The sequence below is a fragment of the Megalobrama amblycephala genome, linkage group LG1 (assembly GCF_018812025.1).
Source record: "Megalobrama amblycephala isolate DHTTF-2021 linkage group LG1, ASM1881202v1, whole genome shotgun sequence".
NCBI lineage: Eukaryota > Metazoa > Chordata > Actinopteri > Cypriniformes > Xenocyprididae > Megalobrama > Megalobrama amblycephala.
In genome coordinates this window covers 2,302,037-2,320,641 of record NC_063044.1, presented here as the reverse complement: position 1 = coordinate 2,320,641, position 18,605 = coordinate 2,302,037, and the positions used below count along the sequence as shown (strand labels likewise).

The 18,605-nt window shown below is 37.9% G+C and overlaps 1 protein-coding gene across 2 annotated transcripts in view; it reads right to left on the bottom strand.

Annotated features, from left to right (window-relative positions):
* ntn1b (netrin 1b) overlaps positions 1-18,605 on the bottom strand; it is a 70,038-nt gene that overhangs the window by 10,072 nt on the left and 41,361 nt on the right. For both annotated transcript variants that reach the window (XM_048162183.1, XM_048162250.1), the window contains exons 4-6: positions 18,377-18,526; positions 13,540-13,593; positions 6,457-6,531 (exon numbers count right to left, since the gene is read on the bottom strand). In XM_048162183.1, the coding sequence (XP_048018140.1) occupies positions 6,457-6,531; positions 13,540-13,593; positions 18,377-18,526 (279 nt within the window). The remainder of the gene's footprint in view (positions 1-6,456; positions 6,532-13,539; positions 13,594-18,376; positions 18,527-18,605) is intronic.

Genomic DNA, 18,605 nt, shown 5'->3' with positions numbered 1-18,605 from the left:
GCAACTTTGGACACAGACGCTGCGACGTGAGCAAACCCCGCAGTCTGCTTTCGTCTCCGCTAGTTCGCCGCCGTCGGCTTGGTGTGTTCTGGCCTTAAGACCTATCAAGGATCTGACATATATCCAATTTTCTCCAAACTCTTTACATTCATTTGACTGTCTTATGAGGACACATGTCAAAAACAAAAATTGTGAAAATTTTGTGTTTTTGTCCATTTAAGCAGGATAAGAGGCAACAGAGAACTCAATTCAGTACTGTGAAGCTTTTTGTGTGCGTGTGGTTTGAGTGTGTGTCACAGAGAGCCGTTTTACAGACAGGGTGCCAGTACCAGTATATTTTACCTAGTATCATGCTTGAATGGTTTAAAAAGCACTTGAATTAATGATTGGCTAATCATAGGATAGGCCTACACGCTTCTCCACTTCCGTAGAAAACTGATGCCAAAAGGGGCTTTCACACCGAATAGTTCTTAGTCTAACTAGCCCCCAGGCCATGTTCCTGGTTGCATTCGCACTGGGAATAGGAACTCAGAAGCGGCATAAAGTGGCGTCTTTAAGCACGGCATTTACAAACACCAAAAACTGGTGGAAGGAAGAAGCCGTGATTAGAGCTGTGTTTGTTGTGTGAGATGGAACGTAAACGCATAATTGGGGCTAAGAGATGAAATCACCTATGACAACTTTAAGCATTGCATCTCATTGGGCGGAGAAAAAAAACACAACCCGGGTAAATGCCGTTATCACTTTTTTCCATGTTCGTGAAGTATATATGTTTACACTGCTTTTTAAAAATGCCGGGTGCTGGTGTTTGACCAATCAACGTACACTTACATCACTGATAGTTCCTATAGTGCTGGTTTAGACGCTACTCTGATGTAGGAGCTAATTTAGTTCCCCCAAAAAGAGTTCCTAGAACTAAAATCATTCCTAGTTCCTGCGGTGCAAACACGGAAAAATCTGGGAATTTCAGCCAATAGTTGTATTAACTATGAAAAGGTTCCTCCGGTGCGAAAGCCCCTAAATATCCCAGAAATGGTATCTGCCGATTACGTCATTTGTTGCCAGAGTCTGGGCAGTAGTGATCCTAATGCTGCGTTCACACCAGACGCGACTTGCGCGAATAAATCACGCTATTCGCGCGTAGTTGGACGCTTGAACATTTTGAGTTTACTCGCTTCATTCGCGCGTGACATTCGCTTCATTCGCGTGCGAAAATCCCTTCACAACAGACGCGAATTCGCGTCATGAGAGGGGCTCTCCCGCTCCTTTATGTGTCCCAGACTCTCCCATGCTTTCTGCACACTTCCTCTGAATAAACACAACTTGTCAGTGGGGAAATAATTGTAAATTACAGCGAATAAGCTCAATTGGTCGTCTTTAGTTGGCTTGTAGTCTTAATATGTATCTATATATATATATATATATATAAAATTGAGTAAAGACCGTTTTTTACATCTTATCATATTGTCCGACCTCCTCATTCACTTTCTTTCAAACACGATCCTTTTTATTTCTGTTTCTATAAATGTATGAAGATGTATAGCGACGATGATTTTGTCCTCCATTGTTGTTTCGAATTTCTGCCTCAGCTCGCTACGTCACGTCACGTCACTACTAGTGCAAGCTCCTGATTGGTTAACGCGGCGCGGAAATTCGCCAAAGTTCAGATTTTTCAACTTGCGCGATTCACGCGAATCGCTCCATTTGCGCGAATCGCGCCGCAGGATGTCAATTTGTGCCTTTGCATTGACTTAACATGTAAATCACTCGCGCTTACCGCTTCATTCGCGTCCGGTGTGAACGCACCATAAGTTGGAGCCACAGAATCAAGGTCCTGCAGACTCAAACGCAAGCACAGCTGTCAATCATGACTTTACACCCAGTTTTTATAGCATCAAAACAAAAGTTATTGGGAAAACGAACACTTGAGCATACATCTGCGTGATAAAAACTACCTAAAATGACAGAAACCATCTCTGGGGAAGTGTAATTGGATATTTTAGTTTGGCTCACATCCCATTCAATTGCATGGAGAGGGCGGGGTTTATGACCTATACTGCAACCAGCCACCAGGGGGCGGCTGAAATGGTTTTGCTTTTCAGGACATGCGCGGCACACTTGATGTAGACCATACTCAGTCGGCTGCTCACACTATTCTCTTCGCGTTGCTGGCGAGTGGAATCCAGAAAGCGTGAACATATACTACTGTAACACTAGCCAAAGGATGCCTAGAAAAAATGAATGCTGTGCTAATTGTTAGATATTTTTTGCACGTTAAACAAAAAAAATGAAACACAGAAATTATAGCCCTAATATATACTTTTTTTTTTGCCACTGTAGTAGGCCAGACTTGCAAATATAGCTTATATTGTCTGTTATGTGCTGAAAAAGAACAATCATTGGGTCTCTCTCACACATGGTGGCCGGCTGAACGGGACACGCCATTAGCCCTCCATACACCCCACCCAATAAGATTTATACTGCAGTCAGGACACTTGGCTTAGCCAATGTTACCTGTCCTATATAACATCAACATGATGAATGACTTCCCTATGAGAGCAACCTCCAAGTATGAACACTTGTGGCTGAGAGTGAAAAACGAATGAAACTTAATATCACGGCCTGAATGATAGCAGCTACAGATGATCAGCAATGCCATTAATAGCTCGTTCTCTCTCTTTCTCTTCTTCATTTTATTGTTCAGTTAGTCTTTGTGGTTGCTTATTCAACCTGTGGATATTATCTATATTAATCTGCTTCACCCCAGGAGATGCCTAAAAATGTTTTGGGAGCCAATGTGATAGCAGAGAGGGATTGTAAATGAGTCGTTTAAAAGTAATGAGAAGTACAGAGATGTTAATATAGATAAGGTGCTATATTAATGAGGAAATTGCACTTTAGATGGCCTGTGTGATTGGGGTAAATTGGACATGTGTGTGTCGCTTAGTTCGATCTAAATGCTTCAGACATGCTAAGACCTTTATATACACTGGGGTCTAAAACTCTGAAACCACACTGACAATCTGGAATGTTTTTTATTTAAGGAAATAAACAAAGTTTTGTACATGAAAGCAAAGTTGCTTCTGCACTGTTTCTAGATCACTGATCAAATAAGCAAATTTGTGTATGTGAACTTCTTTGTACAGATGTTTTTGCTTCCACTGAAGCTCAAGATGCTCTTTGAATCATTTTCAAATCATGCTGGAAAACATGATCAGTGGGTTTTACACCTTAATTCAACTTTAAACTTTCAATTTCAAATGTAAAATGTAATGCTAACCAGAGTTGGGGAAAGTATTGTACTCACTAAAAAAGTAATTACTTGTTTTAGTTACTCTTAGTTACTTTTTAGGGAAAGTAATGTCACATTACCTTTGCGTTACTTTTACTCGCCTTGGCTGGGCTTGCTTGTTTGTTTTTTAATAAAAAAAAAAAAAGTTATATTTTTGCAACTGTAAAGGCATTTTCATGGCAAAAGCAAAAGGAAATACAAACTGATGCCTGTCCAGTAAAGGGCGCAGCTCAAACAAACCTTTCAGCCTCTGAATGTTTTTGTGCAAGTGAAAGTAACTGCATGTTCACATTTAGTCTAGAACTACAATAACCATCATGTTTACACACAACCCTTCTGCACTTACTATTTCTCTCAACATAACGACAAGAGAGCTGTCAGTCAAATTGGAAAACAAAGTAACTTGTGTTACTTATTTGAAAAACTCTGTTATTTTGTTCCAAATTTAAAAGTAATGCGTTACTTTACTAGTTACTTGAAAAAAGTAATCTGATTACATATCTCTCATTACTTGTAACGCGTTACCTCAACACTGATGATAAACATATAATTTATTATTTAAATTAATGAAAAAAATATAAATTGAAGCATTTTCTCTAGTGGTCTCAGACTTTGAGACCCAACTGTACATCTCTTCCATATTAATCTTGAATTGGTGTAACCAGGTACAACTGCAAAACGTCACTGCAATTCGTCACAATTCACATGCTGATACTATGCACAACACAAAACATTATGTACTGGTGATAGGAAAGTGTTGTTGAGTCTGTAGTAAATATTTGCATACTATCAGGGATTATAGCTGCACACTTCAATAAAGTATTAGAAAAATTCCTCTAGCTCAAACAGTAGAGAATGGCACTAGCAACATCAAGGTCATGGGGTTGATTCTCAGGGAAAGCACTAAGTAATACAATGAATACTATGAATGCAGTGTAAGTTGCTTTGAATAAAAGTGTCTGTCAAATGCAAAAAGTAAATAATCAAAGCTCCTTTGGCTTACATTTTTACTTTAGCTTACTCGTGATTTGATTATGGATAAGAAAACATGCATATAAACTGCAATATGACGCAAACACATATTTACCAATATCATAGTCCCTCTATGCACAGCAAAAAAACTCATGTGATTTTGCTTCAGCAGTTGCTGTGATTGGACTAACCAGAGGATCAGTTTCATTGCACAGCATCTCAAATGTTAGTTTGACCATTCTGAAACTCCTGAGCCAAAGTCAGAATGATTTGGTATAATGACCTCCCAGAAGCGTCTCATATGATTGCGTTCACAAACACCAGGCCTCCGAACGCAAGATAACATGACAGCATTTATTGCACGCTCTGAGACACACGTCATTTATGAAGTACAGTAGGATAAAAGAGCCACGGTTTCTTCCCTGATTGCAGCATCGTCCATTTTATTTCAGCTATTTTGCACCAATTTCCCAGGAAGAGATTTTTTTGTTCTCTTGAAAACATGGAATGGAAACACTGCTTTATTCTCAAATATTTTATGTGATATTCCAATTGTGCACATAAATTAAGTTCTCAGCTTTGGATGGAAACATAGCTAATGTTTGTTCAGAATTTTTCCGGTTTAAGTAAGGACAGAAAAATGACTGCATTGCACCTATTTAGGAAGCGTGTCTGTCTGTCTCTCTTCATTTTAGTTTTTCTTTCTAGCTTGGCAGTGTTTTGTGCAGAGGCAGTGCAGTCCTCACTCTTGGACACCGCAAATCTCAGATGTGTTTCCAGACTTGAGGCCAGTAAGGAATGAGTTTATGATATCACACTGTGAAATCAAACATCTTTTCTTTTTCTCATCTCTGCGAACAGCCAGAGGACCTGTGTGCAGTCAAAGACAGATTCTGCCTCTACCGCATGTGCATGCAAGAGCCGTTATATTGTGCCCTGATAAAAGCTGAAGTATATTTTAAATGTGCATATTTCATATCATTTATGAATTTAACAGACAGTTTTATCCAGAGCAACCTAGTGCATTCAAAGTATAAATTTAGCCAGTATACTGTATATACCACCGTTCAAAATTTGCAGCCAGTATACATTTTTTAAAAAGAAATGAATACTTTTATCAAGCAAGCATTTATTAAACCAATCAAAAGTGACAGTAAAGACATTTATAAATTATGTTACAAAAGATTTCTATTTTAAATAAATGCTGTTCTTTCGAAATTTCTATATCAAAGAATCCTGAAAGTAATTCTTGAGCATCAAATCATCATATTAGAATGATTTCTGAAGGATCATGTGACATTTAAAATATATTACAAAAGAAAACAGTTATTTTAAATTGTAATAAAATTTCATATATATTTGATCAAATAAATGCAGCCTTGGTGAGCATAAAATACTTATTTTAAAAACATTAACAAATTTACCGACCCCAAAACAAACCACCACTTCGGTGTTGCTAGTGCCTTGTTCTACCAATTGAGCTACTTTAGTTTAATATAGTTGAATAGAGTTTGAAATTTAATATATGTGGAGTTTTCTGTATTATTTTTGGTAACACTTTAGTTTAGGGTCCAATTCTCACTATTAACTACTTGCTTATTAGCATGCATATTACTAGGATATTGACTGTTCATTAGTACTTATAAAGCACATATTAATGCCTGATTCTGAATTATTCTACATCCATTAATCCTACCCAATACCTAAATATAACAGTTACCTTATTGACTATTAATAAACAGTAATTAGAAATTTATTAAGGCAGTGTGACCTTATTTTTTTCTTTGTAATCTGTTTCTCATGCGTGGTACTACTTTCTCAAGAAGATGATAAAAACCTGGATTGACCAGATTTTAAAGAATCTTAAAACCTACAGCTACATTCTTGAACTTCTATAAGTCCTTTATTATATTAACTATATTAGTATTTAAACTTGTGAAATCTCTGCTTTGAACAGGAACCAGCTGCCCCCTTTGTCCTCTAGATGCTGCGAGGCAGTTTGAGCGTGTCCATCTGGAGGAACCTGCTGAGTTCACACGCTTTGATGCTATAACATAAACCTTTAGCCTCTGAATAAGCTGTCAGCGCTATGAGAGAGGGGGAACACATATAGAGAGAGAAATAGAAAAGACCTAGAAGAGAAGGATGTCTAGTGACGTGACAGCAGGCGTTTCTAAATAACAGCTACTTACCGATATCTTTTTTGCAGTATTTTTTCATGGTGACCTTCATCTTGCCCTTGGGGCTCTTACAGTGGGAGTCGCAGTCTGAGGAAGATAGCAGACAGATAACTAGTGAAACGCAGGTAAAAATCAGTGTGAAACAACAAAATGAGTTTTTCAGCTGTGTTTGCAGGTGGAGGGAAACACAATCTGCCATTTTCAACATCTTTGGTACTTTACCCTGTAAAGCCTGACACATGAAATAATAGTCAGCTTTTTTTTTTTTTTTTTTTAAGGAACAGTTTATTGAATCTTTAGACAAAATTAAAAAATTGCATACGTGTTTTTTTACATCGGGCTTTTACGGTTAATATAGTATGATATAGGAGAATATGGAGCTCATACTTGAGGAGGAAAAAAACACCTCAGTTTTATTCAGAGGCCCAAACTGAGCAAAAGAATGTAATTTGGCGCAGTTACTGATATTTATCTGACCAAAAAGTAAGATGAAATTCTGCAATGCAAATCAATGAGTTCTTTATAACAGTATATAAGAAACTACTTCTCCCAATTATGTTGATATAGTATTATGATCAAAGCTCTGTCGTGTTATTGTGGGGCATAAAACATATAATGCGATGCAATACAATGATGATTAAGAGATAAATGTTCAAATAAAAGTAACATAAATGTTCCTCAAAAGCATGATGTATTAAATCATCTTAAAGGGATAGTTCACCCAAAAATGAAAATTTGATGTTTATCTGCTTACCCCCAGCGCATCCAAGATGTAGGTGACTTTGTTTCTTCAGTCAAACACAAATGATGATTTTTAACTGCAACCGTTGCCGTCTGTCAGTCTTATAATGCGAGTGAATGGGAACTCGAACAATTAGAGTCGACAAACCTTGCATAGACAAATCCAAATTAAACCCTGCGGCTCGTGACGACACATTGATGTCCTAAGACACGAAACGATCGCGCTCTGACAACGGAAGTGATGTCTCGCGCATATACTTTAATGAGCGCGAGACATCACTGCCGCTGTCAGAGCACGATCAGACCTCACTAACCAAGTGCTGAACGCAATTGGACATAGTGGTGTATTAGAGGTAAAAAATTATATAAATACTGTTCGGTTTCTCGCACAAACCGATCGTTTCGTGTCTTAGGACATCAGTGTGTCGTCACGAGCTGCAGGGTTTAATTTGGATTTGTCTATGCAAGGTTTTTCGACTCTTATTGATCGAGTTCCCATTCACTCTTATTATAAGACTGACAGATGGCAATGGTTGGAGTTAAAAATCATAATTTGTGTTCTACTGAAAGTCACCTACATCTTGGATGCGCTGGGGGTAAGCAGATAAACATCAAATTTTCATTTTTGGGTGAACTATCCCTTTAACATGATTTTTTTTTAGAAATTAATTGATAATCAACCTAAGTTGCTTCAGTGCAGTAAGTGTTCATCTAGAAATATTACTAACAATATAAAAGTTATTCTTACATTTACTTTATAAAAATCAGTAAAGACTATCAATAAACTATCAATCAGAAGGATGTGTACATATTGTGTACAAATTGTGCATATTAAATATGATACAGTAGGCTTTATAGGGTTATTGAAAGTAATTGAAAATAGACTTGGCTGTGGCACAAATATATGAATATCATTGCATTAGTTAACAAAATATCAAACTAAGTAGCATTTATTTTCATGAAAAGAAGTTTAATAAGAAGAAAATGTATATGCTGTTTCCGATTTCCATTCTAAAATTCATCTCGGGACTAATTGGTTAAAAGTAAAGTTGTTTGTCAATGCCTCTCGTTTTGTATTATACTGTCTAATGCAATAGCATTCATGCACATTTAAGTGCGACTGAAGTGTCCAGATGATTTTGGAGCCTCTGCATCATTCGCACATTTAAAGAGAGTCACGTTAGACCTAATTAAGACTTAATGGGTATTTAATCATTTAATCTTTTCTTCACTTAACCCAGTCATTTTCTCACCCTAATTATCAGCACCTCCCCACATCCCCCCACTTACTCAGCAATGTCAGGGCAGGGGGTTCACAGGTCATTTAAACTTCATTCAGACACAGAACACCCCCATCACAATGCCCACAATACCGAATCCTCATTTAAACGCAGCTTTCCGCATATAAACCTCAGGGACGGCATCCAGCACGCTATGATTTATAGCTCTAGCGCTCAGCGGATCTATTCGACACCACCATGGAGACCCAAACCCCACATTGAGGCCTCGGCGATGGAGTCGCTTCAACGCCAGGCAACTCTTGGATTGAGACCAGAGTGTTGGCTCAGTTCTCCTGTTGCAAACCGAAACCCGAGAGTCTCTCGTCGCAGCTACTTCACATAGCGTAATAACCTCGAGATTTCTGGTGGACTGGAAGAGATGGGAGCGAGAAGACCTTTCAGCTTTCGCCTGAATATGGACAAACTTCATTATTTTCTTCAGCCCTCTGTCCAATCCACCCTTTTCATGTCCCTTTATATTCCGTCTGAATGAGGTTACCTGGGCAACGGCGAAGCAGGAAAGAACCACCAACCCGAATATAAAAAAGTTTGAAGGGGAAAGTAAAAGGGGGGCTAGAAGAGCGAAATGTCTGGCAGCTTTGGGGGGTGGTGGTAACACAAAAAGGTGGTGCACGGAATTAGGATGTGAAGGACTGTGGGGGGAGAACTGGAGGCAGGGAGTGAGAAAGTGCGGAGAAGGGGGTGGCATCCCCGAAAGTAAATGATTCTGACGAGTCCATATCAGCCACGCCTGATTTCCATGTTAATGCATGAACGGAGGACGGGGCGGCTTTTGTGTGGCGACGACCCTTGTCCGCCTCATCCTGCCTCTCTTTGATAAGACTGGGCGGCCATTAGGCAAGCAGCACAATGCCTGACGCTGCCCATTACACCCACGTCCCCCAAATAATGGAAGTCCCCTGTGGAGGGACAAATGTCTGCTTAATAGAGTCCCTCAAGCACAACTGTGCTGCTCCACTGGGAAGCCACAGCAGAGCGTTCTTCATAGTACACTACAGCAGGACAGGTAAAAAGAATAAGAACTTCAGAGGTTATATTTTCGTATTACATTTAGGTTTTGCCCTATTTCAAATATATATACTGTAAAACAATACATTGATATGGATCGATACATTGATCAGATGACTAAAAATGTATTAGGGCTGCATGATTAATCGCAATTAACCCGAAATAGTGCTTAAACCGATCTGGCTTAGTGCGATTATGAAATCGCAAAGGCTGCGATTTATTTTAATGCGCAGCTTGTCAGTGAAGCACGGCACTGTGATCATAAAGTAAATGCTGCTCCATCTGAAGGCACTGCGAGTTTGAGTCGCTTATAATATGCATTTGAAAAAGCAAACATCTTTCCAAACATGAGAAGCTTTTATGAACCTCTTGTCCAACAGAAGACAACATTTTAATAAGTTGTTTTTACTCCAAACTCACTTCATAACATTAGCTGAGTGTTTAAAATAACATTGTTCTGTGAGATGATGTGGATTACACAGAATATTATGTCATATTTGTCATTTTATTTCGTAGTATTATATACAGTGATGGCTACTTTAAATATACTTTATTATCAAGAAAAACCTGAGAAGGCTTTAAGAACTCAGATAAACCATATATTGTTGTAGTTGTGTGTTTATTAGTCATGTTTAATTAACGCATTTCAATCTTCTGGCCCGCGGCCAGTGTGAAAGACGTAACTGTCACTATCCCGATCGGGGCAGTACTGAATCATCACAAAACTTTATCAGTTACATGTGTTTTAAGCCTTGCAAATTTAAGCATTCAAGCACAAACAGATGCAAAAGTGAAATTATTTCAGTTCTCGAGCACTGTGTGAGAAGTTTTTTGTGCACACAAATCCGTAGCGCACACAGAGAGCAGACTTTGTCACTTCTTTTGCGCTTGAACGGACAAATACAGACAAAATGATGTCAAAATTACCATCTTGGCAAATAAACACAGTAGGTTATGTCTTGTGAACATAAAAAGTTGGGAAAGAAAGTGCATGTGTATGTGCATCAGTATATTCATGGATCAGTGCATTCACTCTTAAAGTGACAGCAGCCTAAAGCCCAAAGTATACTTCGGCCGTCGTGCACCATCTGCATGACGTAATTTTCATCATCCGCAGGGCTCTGCACAACCTGTCCGCGTGCAGCCCAAATTTCGAGACTTTTTTTACTTTTTTTAATTTCAGCACCTGAAAACTTCTGTTAGACTGACCTGAAAAGCACTGATTATTTAATTTGTGTCTTTCGTTCTATTGCATTTATTTGTGCTATTGCTTGTAATTTGGTTATCTGTTGAAAATATTCTTAGCATTGAGCTCTGCATGTCTACATGTGCAGACGCAGACTGTGATGTACTAGTAGCAGCCAAAAATACAAAAATTAAAGTAATAAATAAAATATATTTTTTAACAGCTTTATTTTTGCAATTTCTTTTTTATATTTCTAAATGAATGAATATTTTTCTATAACTGGAGTACCACATTTTGGTTGTTTTCTGATGAGGATTTGCACTAGACATAAAACCAATAAACATATTAGCTTATATGAAAGGGAAATAATAAGAGGTCTGAGTCCACTTACAAGGCCAGTGACAATGTGAGTGTAAAGTGAACTGTTCTTTTTCACAGATTTGTTATTTTGAAAGACGTTCAAGATTTAAGGCTTTGTACATTTTCACATAATGAGTTTGATATTTATTTGATAAAAATACTGGCTGGTGAACAGAATTTTAGACACTTACCAGCCAATTTTAATAATATGGTCACACTGACCACCACTACTCAATTTGACTGGCTGCATGTGCGGGGAAACTAAATTGCTCTTACTGAAACATCTCAGAGGCAGAAAGCGTTCAGCAGCTGAGTTTGGCTCCATGGGACGGCTGCACGTCACGGGTGTTACTCCCACAGCGCAGACAGTGATCGGGCAGCTTGGGTAATTGAGTATGAATGAAAGTACAAGGGTGTGTTTTCCCTCATGGCACAGCGCTGCTTGAGTGTGACGGAAAAGCAAACGCGTTCAAATGAAGCATGTAATCAGATTAAGGTCCCAGCCAGTTTCAGTGGTGACTGAGACAAAGCATGTAGAGAAGCAAAGCATTGGCTTATGTTGATATCATCATGATTAAGAAAAACTCACCAGATCAAATGTGTGAAAGATTCACTACTACATTTTTATGGAAATCCAAGGTGTGCGGTACAGTCGCGAAGGGTCTTGTATCACCCTGAAGGGGTTTATTGTGTAATATTGATACAGGTAGCCTATAAACACATGAATTGATCTGTTTTGGAGTAAAATGGCTAACACAGCTACAGTGTGTCGAGAATTTGTTGCTGAGACATTATACAAAAATATTCGTACCGCAGATTAATATAATATTTAATATAATTAATATGTGATTCATGTATTTTAATGTACACTATGTAGCTTTTTTTTTTTGTTCAAAATAAACAAAATTTAAATAATGAGTCAATACATCATCAATCCTTTTTCCAAAATGTGTTCATGTCTTAATATAATTAAGCCTATTGGTTATTGTGTGAAATTGTGTACATACGTCACTCGTCTGTGCGTGTCTAGTCATATCCGTAAATAGAGAAAAGCTACTTTAATGCATGTGGGAGTGGCATAGGTTAGTTGTCACAACGAGCAAGAAAGGTTGACATGGATCACACTAAATCTCGAACCTCCGGGGAATCACCCGTAAAAAAAGCACAGGGTTAGCTGGCAAGAAGAGAACGCGACAGAGCTCGTAATAAAACCAGAATCAACATTGGCTTGGTTTTTCGGAGATGTGGCGAACTGCGGGATTTGAAATGTTGTAAAAGTGACGTAGAGATGTTGTTTTATTATTTAACAGGTGAGTAAGATATTTTATTAATCAGATAAATTGCCATATGTAGCTCTAACAGAGTTCATTGTAAAGCATTATATATTGTGAAGGGTCATTTTATTATAGGTTGTTGTAGCGCTGTGCGGGATTTATTTTGAAGGAAGTACCATGTCTTTTAATGTTTATAGGTACAGTCAGGTACAGGTACAGTTTCCTTGAAAGTCCCTATCAAGGAAAGCCTGTTCAGTCAGCAGCCATATTTGCAGCGCCTCCGGGCAGCTATTTCGGGCTTCTTTTTGAATGGGGGAATCCTGAAATCTCAAAAAACTGCTTGGCGAACTCTCAATTAAATAACATATTTCAAACCAGCAACAAAATCTGACATGATCTGTCCAATAAATGTTGTTTCTTATGCTCAAATGGCATTAAAAAAGCTTATTTTTCAGGCTAGACGAGCCAATGCGCATGTGCAGTCCTAAGCACGAGTCTCAGGTTTCTATGGGAACCGGAGCTTCTAACGGCAGTGACACAATGACTTTATCAATCAGCAATTCGCTCTTTTACTTAGAAGGCAGGACATATTCCGCCATATTGCGCGTTGCAATTTCTCCCATTCATAACTAATAGGAGTGAACAGTTTTTCTATATCTATAGTCTTTGGTACAGGAACGTCTTCAGCTTATGTTTTATGAGCAGTAGGGTAATTTTCTCTATTTTTTTAGTTATGAGAAGGAACCTCTTTCTAATTATTACGCTTAAACATTTAAATTTATGCTCTTACTCATACTTTTTATTCTTGTCATTTTTATCTGTAATTTTATACTTTATTTAGAATTTTATGCAGAATGAATATAGCACGTTTCTTCTTCAAGTTAATTGTGAGAAAGTTTAAATAAAAATGTAAATATTCACAGTTGTCAGAATTTAAGTTGCAGTTGTGAGAAATAGTAAAAAAAAAAAAATACATTTAATTTTAACTCTGATATGGAAACTGGCTTTAATAAAAAGGTGCTGCAAATATATATTATATTATTCTTATTATATATTATTCATTTGAGCATTGCAGAGAATTGAATCAAAGCATAAAAACACTTAACACAAATTTGTGTTTAGGATATTTTACCATATATAGAGCTTGATGCCACAGAAATGCCAGTAAATTTAAAGTTGTAGCAAATACTTTCCTGAAAGTAGGTTTCTGTTATTTTGAACTCACCTGTGGGCTCTTCTGAACTGCTGTAGGTGGCTGTGGGTGCAGCAACAGGAATTTCTATAACAAACAGGCAAGAACAAACAATCAAAACCTCATGCTGTAATTTTTTTCTAGGCATTGCTGTTTTCAATAAACATTGCACCTGTTTTTTTTCCCCATTTACATTAGATTTTAAGATAAGTTTTATTAGACATATCAGGTTTATTAGACATAACTGATGACATGAAGACGTGGTGGTGTCTAGTTTTAATGAGTTTCCTCTCTGAAGCCCCTTCTTCCTCTTTTAAGCGTTCTGATATACGCCGATGGGGGATCGAGGCTTGTTAAAATCCGCAGTTGGCAAAATAAGTGATGTCGCAAAAATTTAATATCAGGCTATTAAAACAAAAGCATGTTATATCACAAAATATATGAGAAACCAAATATTTTCCACTTGATTTTGGGGCTCCCTCTCTCTCTCTCTCCAGATTTAACAGCACATTTGTTACCTACCCTGAGAAATTAGGGGAAATCTAGTTTCTAGGGGTTTCATTTGTCTACGTGAGTCCTTGCCAAGCAAATGTGAATGGCTTCGTGTCTACAGTTGCTTTTGTCAGAGGGCCAGATAAATCTTTATTTCGATGTCATCAGTTAGCGCATAATAGAAGCGGTTCACATTAATAGCCACATTTTGTAATTCGCTCCCAGTGAGTATCTTATCGAGAAATGCCAGCTGCTGTGTGGGCCTGTCCTTAATCGCCACAGAGACCGTCTGTTGCCTTGTTGATACTGCCAATAAACATATCACCCATCATGCCCCTGGAGCAGGCGTGAGATTTATGAGTTGAAAGGCCGTCAGCAAGGTTCGGGGCAGACTAGGGCATGTCAGCCAGAGCTTTATGGTCTGTTTGACTTAGCGGAGGGCAATCAGCGAAATGTCCATCCAAGGAAATAATGGAACAAGGGACCGATACGGAAATTAAATGGGCCGGGGCCATGAAATCATGAATAATAATAGGTGTTTATGCAAAATTTCATTGGGGTATTATTACTGATGTCTCTGTGGGTGGTAATGGGAAAACAAGTCATGTTGGACCATCTCATTTAGTCCAAGAATAATTTTTGAAGGAAGCTGCATAATAGTAGATTTCTTTCTGCTTTTTTTGTGTCATTCTATTGTTTATTTTGTAGGTCACGCTCTTTTTTCAAGAGGGGACGCAATGCAATTTAAGACAATTCAGTACTGTTTTTCTGCACATTAATATGAGAATAGCTTCATATTTATCTATTGTGGTTAATTACAAAATACTAAAAAATTTTCCAATTTAGATTACCAAAAATATTGTCTGATTGCATGGTACAATTAATCTTCAGGTACTCTCATAAATATGCTCTAGAAACCAGTAAATATAATTATCAATCAGTTTCCCATGAAAAGGTGTTCTAGGCAACATTTCTATTTAAAGGATTAGTTCACTTTTAAATAAACTTTTGCTGATAATTTACTCACCCCCATGTCATCCAAGATGTCCATGTCTTTCTTTCTTCAGTCGAAAAGAAATGAAGGTTTTTGATGTAAACATTCTAGGATTTTCTCCATATCATTCATTTCAATGGGCACCAAACGGTTGAAGGTCCAAATGGCAGTTTCAGTGCAGCTTCAAAGGGCTTTAAACGACACCAGACGATGAATAAGGGTCTTATCTAGTGAAACGATCGGTCATTTAAAAAAAAAAATTAAAGTTTAAGTTTTATAAGCACAAATGCTGGCTTTGCTCTTTTCTCCGATGCGCGTTTGTGACGTCACGTAATACGCAATTACGTTGAAAAGGTCACGGTTGACGTAGGCGGAGCAACCATAGTTTCATTCGCTCAGGATTGTGTATAGGAAATCTCTGAAAAGTCACAAATTTCTGTCCTGACAAAAATGTTCTTTTAGGCTTTCTAATATTAAAACACCCAGGATACGCACACCTTTTCAAGCGTGAGTTTAAAATATTCTAACTGACCGCCAGAGTGAGTTTTTTTTTTTTTTTTAAGGCGACCCTTATTTTAGAACGTTTGCCCTTATTGTTTCCATGGCTACGCGTGCGCGTCACGAGCGCTGAACGTAGCCACAATAACACTGTATGAGAGATGGATCACTATTATTTTGTTTTTCCTTTTTTATTTAAAATATTCGCAAACTTGCTTACATGTCTTCAACTATATGATATTCCGATTCTCAAATATGTGTGAGTGAGTGTGTTTTGTCGTTTAAAAACCTTTATAAATGATCTTTATCTTGATCTATAACGCGAGATGGGCGCCGCCATCTTAGTTTGCACTGCAGTTCACAGAGTTCTGTCAGTCTGATTTACAGCAGGTGAATACATCAGTTTCTCCTGAAATATATGCGAGTAAGTGGCTGGTGAACTGGAAGAATAAGAGAGTTAACTTTATAGTTACTTAGACCCATTATGTGTGTCTGATATGAATAAATGTCGGCAAATTATATTTGAATTCACTTTATTGATGCTGCCACTGACGTCTGACATCAGTGTGTATTATATAAACTCCAAATGTATTGTTTAATGGTGCTTATGCGTATTTAAATGTCTGAAACCTTAAAAGAAACATTATGTGGCTGAAAACACTGCATAGCTGTGATGACAAGAGAGCGCGCGTCCGTCTCGCAGCCAGAGCGCGAAAGCACAGTTTGAATCTAGCAGTTATGTGACGTCGCTGAACATTCTAAATCCCATATGTGGAACCGTACGCCCAGGGGCACAGAAATAAACATCCCATATGTGGGAACGTACCGCTCAAAGCGTTAAACAATAAACTGACACAAAGCGTGTGTCTCAATCAGCTCCCTAGTTCAGTAGTCAGGGCACTGATCAGGGTATCAGCCACATTCACTTTCATTATATACTGATTCACGACCTAGGGAGCTGATTGAGACACAGGGAAAGACTCCTCCTTCCGCACATTTGTAATGTAAACACTGACTCGATACTTCCGCCTACGTCAACCGTGACCTTTTCAACGTAATTGCGTATTACGTGACGTCACGAATGCGCGTCGGAGAAAAGAGCAAGGCCAGCATTTGTGCTTATAAAAAGTAAACTTTAAAAAATTTTTTAGAAATGACGTTTCGCTAGATAAGACCCTTATTCATCGTCTGGTATCGTATGGTGTCGTTTAAAGCCCTTTGAAGCTGCACTGAAACTGCCATTTGGACATTCAACCGTTTGGTGCCCATTGAAATGAATGATATGGAGAAAAATCCTAGAATGTTTACATCAAAAACCTTCATTTCTTTTCGACTGAAGAAAGAAAGACATGGACATCTTGGATGACATGGGGGTGAGTAAATTATCAGCAAAAGTTTATTTAAAAGTGGAGTAATCCTTTAAAGGTGCAATATGTAAGATTTCTGTCCGCTAGAGGTCGCTAGAGGCCTGTTCAAAACAAAGGCGTAGCTTGATGATGGCAAGTTTGAGCGCGGAATCTTGTGACATGTGGTCTTCACTTCATAGCTGGTGCAAAAGAATATGGATTGGACTCGGGAAGAAATCATGTTCAAGGATGCAATTATTAATGTTACTGTAGTATGAAGCAGAGCAGGACTGAGTGTTGTGGGAGCTGAACAAGGCCGCTGGAGCGATTGCGCAACACACGCCTCACAAGCAGCTGAACTTTTATTATGCCACAGTCGCCGGCGCCGCTTCCACTTTTCCGGTCATGAGTTTGAGGTAACGCAGCTCTGTTTATCATATTAGATACATTTGAGAGTGCTGAAAATGATGTTATAACGTTACTCTGTGCGTTCGCTCGGCGACTGCTGTGAGACATTTGTTTGAGACAAACTGCAGTAAGATAGATCGATTTTAGAATATCATATTAATAAATGCTGGATGGCTTGTGTTGATAAATGGCATGCAATTAATTTTAAAACGTATTGTATGATGGAGAAAATTCTGTATTACTGTTACTAAAAATAAAGCTGCATCTGATTATGCTATGTTAGCTACATGACAAAATAGTGTTTTTCTCTGAGGCATGGTAAAGCATGGTACTCGCAAAAAAATCAAGAAAATTAGATTTAAACAATAAGACTAAATGCGTTGAGCTATATAACAACAATTCGTTTTCTGTCTATAAACGTAACCAAACAGTTGTTCCCGTGTCTATTAAAACATGTAAATATAAAGCATCTTTGGTGTTTCCATGGTTTCTACAAAATAAAACCGAAAACCGAGAGTAACACGGGTATGACGCAATTGACAGGCGACTCCTCACACGCCCCAGAGCCGTTGTTAAAATTGCAATTTTCTCACGATTTACAAATAGTAAACATTTGGGATATTGTAAGTACTCAAGTGAATAAAATATATCACACTGGCCTAGTGGTTTTTGGATATTTTACTGCAAACATCTTGTGTCTATTGCATTTTAATGCAGGATTTCTTATTTCTTATTTCTTAATTCAGTAAGATTTCTTAATGTTTTTGAAATATTTCAAATTATTATTATAATTAAAATAACTTATTTTTATTTAAGTATATTTCTGTGATGGCAAAGCTCAATTTTCAGCATCATTACCCCAGTCTTCAGTGTCATTAGAAATCATTCTAATATTAAATCATTTTAATATTTTTGCAGAAACATTTATTTGAAATATATATAGTATCTTTTGTAACATTAATGCCTTTGTCACTTTTGATCAATGTAATGCATCCTTGCTGAATAAAAGTATTATCTTTTAAAAAATCTTGCTGACCCCAAACTTTTGAATGGTAGTGTAATTTCTTTAATACACAATTTTCTATGAAGACACAGAAGGAGAAAGAGAAAAAACAAGCCAGATGAATCTTACTGATACAAGGGGCGATAGGTGATCTGCTTTGCTGGTATCCTTTAGCGCAGCGGTTGCAGGTGATGCCAGTCACGCCATCTTTGCATGGGCACTGTCCAGTCGTCTGGTTACAGGTCTTACCAGCCGCACCAACCGGATGACAATCACAGGCTGAAGAAAAAACAAAACCAGTGGTTACTGATGCCGTACTTTAATGATCTAGTGACTCATATTTGCCTGATTTTATTCT